Source organism: Brassica napus, chromosome C7, assembly GCF_020379485.1.
Source record: "Brassica napus cultivar Da-Ae chromosome C7, Da-Ae, whole genome shotgun sequence".
Classification (NCBI taxonomy): domain Eukaryota; kingdom Viridiplantae; phylum Streptophyta; class Magnoliopsida; order Brassicales; family Brassicaceae; genus Brassica; species Brassica napus.
The window spans coordinates 815,359-827,047 of record NC_063450.1 but is presented as its reverse complement, the minus strand read 5'-3'; the positions used below and the strand labels follow the sequence as shown (position 1 = coordinate 827,047).

At 35.2% G+C, this 11,689-nt stretch overlaps 1 protein-coding gene across 1 annotated transcript; it reads right to left on the bottom strand.

Annotated features, from left to right (window-relative positions):
* Positions 1–7,562: 7,562 nt before the first annotated feature.
* On the bottom strand, positions 7,563–11,544 carry LOC106387349 (receptor-like serine/threonine-protein kinase ALE2). Its single transcript, XM_013827187.3, has 9 exons — positions 11,277–11,544; positions 11,112–11,197; positions 10,601–10,696; positions 10,391–10,504; positions 9,922–10,290; positions 9,578–9,838; positions 9,079–9,468; positions 8,742–8,967; positions 7,563–8,635 (listed from the first exon to the last, which is right to left on the bottom strand). Exons 2-9 carry the CDS (start codon positions 11,182–11,184, stop codon positions 7,942–7,944), a joined length of 2,223 nt encoding a protein of 740 aa, XP_013682641.1. The 5' UTR covers positions 11,185–11,197; positions 11,277–11,544; the 3' UTR covers positions 7,563–7,941.
* Positions 11,545–11,689: the final 145 nt, after the last annotated feature.

Sequence of the window (11,689 nt, the reverse complement as noted above, 5' to 3'; positions counted from 1 at the left end):
AGATTTATAAATCTATTCATTTTGTTAAAAATAACCATATGCAATATTTTATTGTGCATTTAGTTTTGATTTATTGACTAATAATTTCTTCCTTTTTTGTCATCTGAAAAATTATATTGAAATAAGTGAAATACAATTGTACATCTATACACCGGCAAAAAATACTTTCTTTATGGAGCCAAAAGCCGCAAAGATCAAAATCTTTTCAAAGCCATAAGATTATCTAGACTAAAAAGAAAGGATGAAAAGAAATACAAAACATAAGCCAATAGCTGAAACATAAGATATGAAGTGGATTTGATGATTGTAAACGAACGTGTCCAATAAGACGGTTAGAAGCAGGTCGTAGAAACTTCATAGATCATTGTAGTGGACCTGAAAGAGGTTATTATCTAAAGAACCAAGACAAAAAGGTGGTGGATCCTCAAAGTTTGCGCAGCGGCGAGCCGGTGACCATATCGTAGCACAAATGAACCCAAATGGATCTTCAACAAAGACCGGATGAAAAACTTGATAAAACACCAATACAAGAGCCACTCCACATAAGCTTAAACCCAAACAAGGCCTATGAGCTTTCTAAATTTCATCCAAATACCAGCGATAATGAGCTGTAACCGGAAAGAAGAACCATGAAACCTCTGAAACCTCGCTTGGGAAGCTGCCTGACCAAACCCATACACATGAAGATTCCACATCTGAACCGTCAAAGAACATCCACCGCAAACCACTAAACATATAGGCCTGACACCAGCAGCCACAACTGAAGCAAATCAATCACAGAACAACCAATACAACTTCACAAAAGCAACTCATACGAGCATAGAATCGTAAATACACCCATCGATCAAACAAGTACTCACAATTGTAAACAACAACAGTACGAATCTCAATCATCTTTACTAACACAAAAGAAGTCCGATCTAAACCAAAATCTTGAAGATGAAGATCAGAAAAGACACAACCAGGTGCACCCTCCGAGCTTCTCCATCACCATAACTTCAACCAGTCGTTACCTCAACAAACAAAACCCAAAGCAAGGACCGGCCAGACGAGCTATTGAACCATCAGATCTAGATCTGGAAACACCTCTGAGTATCCAAAGCCGAACACAACCATAGTCGAATAAAAAACCACTAGAACCCCGGAGACTCCGGCATACACAAAGATGGAAAACCAGACGAGATGCGACTAAAAACCCAACAAGCTCTCACGGACCAACCAGGAAGGTAAAGCCTGAAACCATTATTAAATTGAAAAATAGAAAACCACAGCATAACCTAGGGAGAATCAAAAGAAAGTGTGACCAGCGGTGATGCTAATGAAGTTGTCACGCGCCGGTCACCGGAGAAGACACAAAGTTTTTTGGTGAGTGAAGGAAGAGACTAATAATTTCTTCAGAAAGATTGTACATATTTGTTTACTGGATTATAACTTACAGTAAAAAGATATGTGCATATATATTCACTTCCAATATTTATTAACTAGTGACATATCTTCTATATTTGTTTCTAAAAACCTACTTAAGAAATTGGAAACATATACACATTTTTATATCATTATAGAACAGAGGAAGATTGAGCGGCAAAGCAAATCAATCCCTAATATTCGTGCATATATTATGTTTTCATTCAGGTATAAGGGTCAATTCTAACCTCAATAATTCTTGTCGTACTTTTTCTTATTTAAACTTTGATATTGTGTTGATTTCATCATAAACTTTCAAATGGACTATTTAAACTATCAAATTCAAACCAAAATCAATTTAACATTGGTCAACCATTTAATATATATATATATATATATATAAATATATATATATTTGAATAACTAAAAACACTAAAAAGTTAGTACCAAAATATACCTGAAAGTCTGTGACAAACAATAAATACCCAATATTTAAATATATATCCAAAAAACCAAAACTATATTTGAAATTCCGAAAATGAAAAAAATTATGAAACACAAAATATATAATATATATTATTATTATTATTATTATTATTATTATTATTATTATTATTCGGGTATATGATCACTTTTTGGTTAGAAACCATAACATAAACGCTACCCAAAAATTCGAGAGTACATGAAATAGGTTCACATATGGCTATTTTAATCTATCAATAAATGAATAGTCTAATGTATTACTTATATTTTGGTATCTAGGTATATTTTAAGTCTTTGGATTTTTTCCGTGATTTTCTGGTATATTTTGGGTATATTTTGGTACTTAATATATTTAAATTTTCTAGTCATTTGAAATCTATCTTTTTAAGTTTATTTTTATGTTTCTCGAGGTTTCAACTATAGTTTTGAGCTTCAGGTATTTATAGTTCTTTCTCGGGTTTTATTTTTATTTTTAGGGATTTAGTTTTATTTTTGAATTTTAAATATTTTAGGTTCTTGGGATTTTACGTTCACCAATATTATTTTGGTCAGAGTTGATTTCGGTTTGAATTTGATAGTTCATGTAGTTTATTTAATATAAATATTGGTTTGGGATGAAATAAGCATGGTATCGAAATTCAGGTAGGAAAAGTCAAGACGAAAAGTGGTTGAGGTTAGAATTAACCATTTTTACTAATATCATCTATATAGTGCAAATTTAATTTTATATATATACTATTATTTAGGAAGTGATTTTGTTAATTTGTCATATTGTCTGGATTTTAGGCTTTATTATTAATCTTAATAAATACCAAATAATTCAGTGATTTAAGCAGTGATTTATCATTATATTTGAGATAATAAATAAATAGATCTTAATATTTAGGTTTAGTAATTAATTTTAATAAACAGACATGTAAATAGATATTACAATGTTTGTTTTATCACTATTTTATTTAATTTTGGAAATAAGATTAAATGGTAAAAATGAACATTTTTTTCCACGAATACATCTCTTATCATTCTTTCCTTCCGCGAACTTCCACATATGCCATTCCACGTGAAGTTCTATTTGTGCAAACCAAACATATATGAGTTTAGAATTTATTGTATGAAACAATAATTCATAAATTTAGAATTGTAAATGAAAGGAGTAGAAGGATTTGTACCGTCGGAAATTATGAGCAGGAGGTTCTCCTGGACCCTGATGAGAGATTATGCCACTACATTTCCTTTTACAAAGGTTTAAACAATCAACATCATGATCATCACATGGTAAAGCACAACTGAGATAACATTTTAGATAATCATCTGATGGGTCTGATTCTACGGTGACCACCATAACGATCGTCACCATCATTATCATTACTACCATCGCACTCCATTTTGCCATTCTTAGATCCAAAAAAATCAAACTTTGTTCTACTTTTTCTCTCTTATTTTATCTTATGATTGTTATATAAATTTTCAAGAAATAAACCTCTATTTATAATAATTTTGTATACACCATTCCAATTTTGAGTAGATTTTTACCAAAATTGTGTTTGTTCTTTCAACATCATTAAAATTTTTTTTTCTTTATTCATTTCCTTATATGTTTAATATTTGATATGCTTTTATAGTATTAAATCTTCAATATATGAAAAAAGATTTATCACCTTGCTATTACGAAATATCATATCCACATGTTAGTTCATGTCAACCAACATTTGCCAGCTCATCATATCCTTTTGGAATCATAATATTTCTTTACTATGATTATTATTTTTATTTTATTGGAAACACACATTTATAAAGATTAAGTGGTAGTTGAGGTTGAGTATTTCCAAAGATATGTCCTCTCCGACTATGTACTATCACAAATATATATATATAGCAATCACACATTAACTGTAAAAAAATATGAATATAAATAGAATTTAAATATTATGAAAATAGCTTAATCGTTTATGTCATTAAAATAAATTATATGATTAAAATATTAAAGTTTATTAAAAACTTACATGAATCAAAAAATCTATACAATATCAAAAATATAAAAAAAATATTTTTTATAAACAAGATAAATACATTTCTAAACGTAATTTATAAATTTATAAATATATAAAAAAGGTAAGAAGTAACTGTTTTAAAAGGTACAATTTTATAGAAAAACATAAAAATCATCATTTAATAAATATAAACTAATCATACATATATTTAAGTATCACAAAATTAAACTAAATTACTAATGCAAACTCGTGCGTAGGCGAATATAACATCTAATCAAATTTTAACAATTCTTTAAAATTTCACCTATGAACGACACATAAACAAAAGTCACTTAAATGACTTCTCATTTAAAATATAGTGGGATTGGATTTGTGTTTCGTGTTAGTATTGTTGGTTGTAATTGAGTTTAACTAAGGGGTGCTTGTGTTAAGGGTTGTGATTTTTAGTTTAGCAGTTTTATTTAAAAGTTCTAAAGAGAAATAGACACAACTTTTCATTTGTAATAGCACAACTCTCCATTGAAAAGATGCATTGAATAGATACAATGAAGAGATGCAATTGTTCACTCGTAATGTTTCATTTTCTATTTAATCTCTTGTTGTTGTGATGTAAAACATGGTCAGATTTCTATTTCTAATAATAAAAGTGAAGTTTTTTTTTCCTTAAGTTTGTAGTGATCACAATGACAAAGATTGTGATATAGAATTATTTATTCTCTCTTTAAGAGAAACTATTATACTTTGTTCTATTATAGAAACTTTAGTTTCTTTTACATGGTATTGGAACCTTATTGATTCAAGGGCCAACTAAAGCACAAAAAGAAGTAAGTACATTATTTTCAAAAAAAAGAATTTAAGAAAAAAATTGGAAATGATGGAAGGAACAATGCAACAAGTGATTCTCATATTTGATGGGGACAAGTATGATTTCTGGCGAATTAAAATAATAATTTTCAAAAACTCGAGAATTGTGGATAGTTGGAGAATGAAGACCAAACCAACCGGCACAAACAGAAGAAACTCCTATAATGTTGCAATTGAGAAATCAGTGGGAAGAAGCATCATCACAAGATATGATGGCACTACAAATTCTTCAAGCTGTTGTGTCTGATAAGGTATTCTCTCGCATAGCACCATCGGTTACTTCAAAGGAAGCGTGGGATGGTTTGAAATCTGAATTCCAAGGAACTCCACAAGTATGATTGATCAAACTGCAATCGTTAAGAAGGGAGTCTGAAAACTTGAAGATGAATGAAGGTGATAACATTACAGTTTTTATTGACAAATTAATTGATTTAGGAAATCAACTGAGGGTTCATGGTAAAGAGAAGTTGGACTATCAGATTGTCCAGAAAATTTTCATATCTCTCCCAGAAAGATTTGACAACATTTTGGTTGTGATGGAGCAAACAAAATATTTGACTTCATTGTCGGTAATAGAGTTAATAGAAACTCTGAAGGCACACCAAAAAAACGTGTGAAAACCGAAGTGAAAACATGGCGGAATGCGCTTTTAATGTTCGGCAAAAAGGAAGAAGTTTTGGTTATAAGCCAAAATATGGAAAAAAGGTGGTGTGGATTTTGTAAGAGAAACAACCACACAGAAGCTAGCTGTTGGAAGAAACAAAACATGGCTGATCAGCAAAGAGGTTCAAGGTACCATAAAGAATGTTACAACTGTGGAAAAGTTGGACATTTCTCAATAGATTGCGTTCGAAGAAATATGAACGAGCAGAGATGGGTATTAAGGATGAAGATGATGAAGATTACATGCTATTTAGTGCAAGTGAAGAGTCAAGAGAAAATCAAGGACGAAGATGTTTGGTTAGTGGATAGTGGCTGCAGAAACCATTTGACGAAGGAAGTGAAAAACTTCACAAGATTAGACAGAAGCATTAAAGTTCCAATCAAAGTTTGAAATGGAGAAGTCGTAATGACAGCCGGGAAAGGAAATATCAGTATCATGACTAACAAAGGAAAAAGAGTGATGAAGGACGTCTTTCTAGTTCATGGATTAGCAAAAAATTTTGCTTAGATTTTTGCAAATGATATCTCGTGGATATCATGTTTTGTTCGTAAACAAGCAATGCATAATCTCAGATCCTAAGGGGAAAAAGATTATAGAAATACAAATGGTTCAAAAAAAAATTCCAGTAAAGTGGAATGATTCCGCAGTAAGTAAAAAAATCACTCATGAAGAAGAGATGATTTTACAAAATGAAAAGGTGGAGATGTCAAGAGACGTGACACTTCCAGAAGATGATGAATCTAAATTTACAAGAAGATATCAATAAAAATTAAGCCACAAATGGCACAAATGGTGCAGTGTGAAGATTTGGTTCAAGTAACTAAAATCTTATGATGAAGCATTTGAAATCAAGGCATGGAGAAATGCTATAAGTGATGAAGTAAAGATGATAGATACGAACACAACATGGAAACATGTAGAAAAGCTCGAGAAGAAAAGTAGCAACAATTGGAAGTGGATATATCGTATCAAGAGGGATGCATATGGAAATTCAATTAAGTACAAAGCAAGAAGAATGAAGGGTTTGAAGCAAAATACAAAGAGTTTGGAGTTAGATAGAAACACAATTAAGTGGAAGCGTTGGTTGTAATTGAGTTTAACCAAGGGGTGCATGTGTTAAGGGTTATGATTTTTAGTTTATTATTTTTATTTAAGAGTTCTAAAGAGAAATAGACACAACTCTTCATTCGTAATAACACAACTCTTCAATTGAAAAGATGCATTGAAGAGATACAATGAAGGGATGCAAGTGTTCACTTGTAATATTTCATTTTCTATTTAATCCCTTGTTGTTGTGATGTTAAAACATGTTCAGATTTCTATTTCTAATAATAAAAGTAAAGTTCCTTTTCCTTAATTTTATAGTGATCTTAATCACAGAGATTCTGATATAGAATTATTTCTTCTCTCTCTAAGAGAATCTCTCTTATACTTTGTTATATTATAGAAACTTCGGTTTCTTTTACAAGTATATGATTTGTTGTTAGCTCATTATAATGTATACTTAAGTTTGTTCTTCTTTTTAGTTAGCATAGTATTTTCATAAATGAGTTGTGATCGTTATGGTTACATATGAGTTTTGTTTTTTTAATTGTTACCTAGTCTTTTTTGTATATGAGTTATCATTAATAGTTATGATTAGTTTGCATGAGTTCTTCTACTATCAAGTCCCTGTTTTAGTTTAATGATTTCGGTCATCGACAAAGTCTTTAAGTAACTCATTCAAATTAAGTGAATATATTTAGAGTAGAACCATTTTTTGTTACTTAAAACCGTTGTATAACCAAACCTAGAATTTTTTTTGGATGCGACTATTTTCACATGATTTACTAGATCCTAACCAAATCCGAGTAAATCCAAACTGAAACTGAACCAAACTTTTATAATACTTGAATTTGGCTAAAGACTGTGATCCCAAAAACCAAACCCGAATTTGACCCCGATTAGACACACCGAGCGCCCATACAAAAGAGATACACATATTTGGGAGAAGTGGATGGAGAAAGTGAGAAACTTCCATTTACGACAGGAAGAAACAAGAATGGCATAGTAGCTTTGTCAAGCTAGATAATAATGTTGACTCGAACAAAAAGTTGAAGAAGATAAGGAGGGAGGGAGGATACGGAGCAAGGCTTGGCATCTGTTCTTGATCGAAATAAACAACAAAATCCATAGAAACTAAAATTAAACTTTCAAATGTTAATAAAAACAAAAAAGGCTTACACTAACTTCACTAAAAAACAATAAGAAGATTTTTTGTAGGGGAAGAAGAAAATAGAGAAATAGATACAGACGTCCTTCAACATACAAAACAAACCAAACCTCTCTGTGCTGTTGCTTTTGCATCCTCGCAAAAACAAACAATTAAATCTATTTGCTTAAGATGTGAAAAGTGAAAAAAACAAAAAAAAAAGAAACTTCTAACCGGAATGTCTTTACCCAGCCTGATGAACCGAACCAAACTGGATTAGACCAAACCTAACCAAGCAGCTCAAGAGTTGTGAGCCCTTTTCTTCACTGTACATTTCAGGTTTCTTAGAACCAGTCGCCATTCCCGGACCAGAGATGTCTAGATGATGATGGTCCACCATGTTCGCTCATGCTTCCTCTCAATCTGAAAAAGTTTCTTCTAGTTCGAACTGGCCTTAACGGACCTGACCTGTTTGGTAGATACAGGCCTCCTTCTCTAGGAATGCTAGAGACAGAGTGAGGCCGGTTCTCCATCTCCTCAAGCGGTCTTGAGCTATAATCCATGGTTATAAACGTAGACGCTTGACCATACCTTAACCGAGGTGTCAAGTTCCACCAGCTGCTATCCGAGAAAGCCAGATCGCCTGCAGATTCCGGTACTGATGACTCCTTCTGGCTGCAATAGTCCCCACAGGTCTCATCTGCATCGTTGTATATAAGTTTCAGTGCCTGCACCACTTCACCCATGAACGGTCTGTGTGAGACCTCTTGGTGGACGCACATGGAGGCAATCGCAGCCACTTTCGCCATGTCATCAAAGTCGTAGGTTCCAGCCAATCTGGGGTCCACCAGTTGCTCCAGCCCCTCTCTGTTTGCTAGTAAAGGTCTCGCCCACGTCACAAGGTTTTCTTCTCCTGAAGGTTGAGACATGTCTACCGGTTTTCTTCCGGTGAGAAGCTCGAGTAGAACCACACCGTAACTATAGACATCGCTTTTCACAAGGAGATGCCCTGTCATTGCATACTCAGGGGCCACATACCTGCAATTATAACCAATGTAAGCTCAAGCTTAATCAGAGTATCTGTATACATCAAATAAGCACGAGATCAGGTATCCACAGCAAGACAAGTAGCAAGAAGCTTTACCCAAAGGTCCCCATGACACGAGTGGAAATATGTTCACTTCCTTCGGTTGCTTCTCTGGCCAGTCCAAAGTCTGAGACCTTTGGTGTAAAGTCATCTTGTAAGAGAACATTGCTGGCCTTGAAATCCCTGTGGATTACTCGGGGATTTGAATCTTCATGGAGATAGGCCAGTCCTCTCGCTGCTCCGAGTGCAATCTTCAACCGTGCATCCCAGTCAAGCGTTCCTTCTGTTTTGTAAACACCAGGGAAACCAGGCTTTAAAAGGTGATACAACGAGAAGTGACAGATGTAGTTGGGAAATATGGTTACTAAAAAGTGCAGAGGATAGAGAATGTCACCGTGTAAGTGGGACTCAACACTTCCATTGTGGACGAGCTCGTATATCAAGCAACGTGTACGGCCTTCAATGCATATTCCAATCAGCTTCACAAGATTGCGGTGGTGCAAACGGCTTAGCATTTCGACTTCTGCAATAAATTCACGGTCTCGATTCTGATTGTCCCTAGTTAGCAGTTTAACTGCAATCTCGGTTCCATCTTCCATGCTGCCATGATAAACACGACCAAATCCTCCCTCTCCCAAAACCCTCTTGGCACTGAATTTATCAGTTGCCTTCTGGAGCTCGGAAAGTGTGAAGGTCTTCACGGATAAAGCACATGTAGCCATCGACGACATCAATGAATCTGATCCCGAGCTTCTGGCGCTACTGGAAGAAATAGATCTAGCACCTGCAAGGTGTGTAAACATTCAGAAACAGATTCATGCAGGTAGTTCACCCTGTCGTATAAAGCTGCAAGAGCAAGTAGCTGTTACAAAGTCGAGAGGGAGAAATTTTACCAAGCCTTTTGTTCATCGATGGAGGCAATCCAGGACCAACAGCAGTCGATGACTTGCCAACTTTATTCCATTTCCTGACTATAAATATAGCTCCAGACAAAACAAGAGCGAGCACGAAACCTGACAAGACAATGATTGCAATCGTTCTGAAACCTATTCCCTGGCTTTTGTTGGCAACGTTTGCAGTGACTGGAAGCCCATCAGTACTTGCACTTGGAACACCCTCCACAATGTCTCCATATGGTGAAGAAGAAGGAATACCTGAAGCCGAAGTTGATAAGTTCAAACAGAATGGAAAACAAAAGAAAGGGTAGAAACTTGTATTACAAAGGAAATAAGTTCACCTGGATAACTTATGTGTGTAACCTCATAATCACCAAAAACAGACTCATTTAGAGGCACTTTCTTGTGCCGGAACCTTTGATAGATAAGGGTGGCCGTAGTATTGTCGAATTTTTCCCCAAGTGGAACAAGGTTAAAATCCACCACTGTTTTTCCTTGGTTTTCACTGTCGGCACTGGCACCCATAATGTTCACTTGGCTTTGTTCCAAGTATGTTCCAGCAGCAACCTCAATTTCTAACTCGCTGGTCACGGGGAAAATAGAAAAAGGAGCGACAGTTAGAAGAAGCTGAACTTTCATGGGGAAAACACAACCACAAGGTGAACCAAAGGGAGTTGAAGTAAGAGGCTCCACGCATGTCTGCTGACAATCTATCAAAAAGAACATAGAAGAAACACACATAAAGGAGTAATTAGTACTTATTATCTATCGATTGAAGTCAAAGCAATAAACAACTAGCAAAAGGATTACCATTTGAAGGAGGTGGAGCTGCAGTCACGTTGCGTCTTAAATGCCAACGACGATGCTGGTGATGACGAGCGCTGTGTCTTGGTGTTGGAATGTGACTTGGGTTGGGGGGAAAAGCTGAGAAAAGAAAGAAAGAAAAGAAAAAAAACATAGAGTAATTGCACTAGAACACTTGTCCCGACTACGTGGCTAAAAAGGGATTCCCTTGCTGACCTGGTGAAGATGCAGGAGGAGCAAGATGAGGATGAAAAAAACGCATTTGATGAGATTTTGACCGGGAAAACGGAAAGCTCATAGGAAAGAGCCTAGCTGCAAGTGATAGAGCAAGCTGATAAGTCATCCACATTCAATTTTATTTCTATATATATACATGTCAAGCCTACGTTAAATACTAGATACATTGTTTGCCAAGAGAGTGTTTTCAAGAGATACTCAGAAGAGAGAAAGTAAAGGGGTCTATCTATCTGAGTGAGTGGTGGCAAATAAGGCACAAAAGGTGTGAAGTTATCGTCACTATTACGCTTCACAATCACAGATTCAAAACTTAATGAAACCTTTTGCTTAGTTTATACATACAGTAATAATAAAGGTAGCTCCTAAATCCTAAAATATATCCAAATAAACAAATATCTAAATAAAGAAAAAAAACTTAGCTATCCTTTCTCAATCGCGCTTCAGACATTGAAAGGGGAAATATATCGGCTGTATACTAACTAGTTCATACCAAAGCACACGGGAAACGAGGCGAGAGAATGAAGGAGGAGAAGTAGCAGCACAAGCATCGCAAAGTTCCGCATCTTTATAGATACTCTACAACCACTATTCGTCAGCAACTAACGTTCCGCATCTTTCAAAGAACCAAAACGAAGCAGAATCTCAGACGACTAACCATAAACTTCCTCAAAGCTTCACAGACATTGATTTCTTCCCCCAACACAAAACCCTAGGTTCGAGAGAGGTTTAACGCGATTTTCACAGATCCACCAAATGCGGGTGGAGATGGGAAGCAGAGTCGAACGTTAAGAACTAGGTTTGAGAAAGAGAGAAGGAACGAGAGCTTCTCCGGCGAAGGTATCAGAGTGTGATAGAGAGAGAGAGAGAGAGAGAGAGAGAGAGACTTTAATGCTTGATGGTGGGGAGAAGGGAGCGTAGGGTAGTGTGTTGCCGTAGTGAGACTGCTTTCGGAGAAAGGCTCAACAAAAAAAAAAAGCGATTAGCAACACACAAACGCGCTCTCTCACGCGCGTGGTCTCTATGCTCCTCGAAACGACAAAACTCGTGGCCGTTTGCCACCGTCACATC

Coding starts and splice junctions, on each gene's coding strand:
- LOC106387349 (XM_013827187.3), bottom strand. CDS start 11,184: ATGCGGAACTTTGCGATGCTTGTGCTGCTACTTCTCCTCCTTCATTCT. Junction 10,697..11,111: donor CTCGTTTCCCGTGTGCTTTG/GTATGAACTAGT, acceptor TATCACTTGCAG/CTAGGCTCTTTCCTATGAGC. Junction 8,968..9,078: donor TGTTGAGTCCCACTTACACG/GTGACATTCTCT, acceptor TTTACAAAACAG/AAGGAACGCTTGACTGGGAT.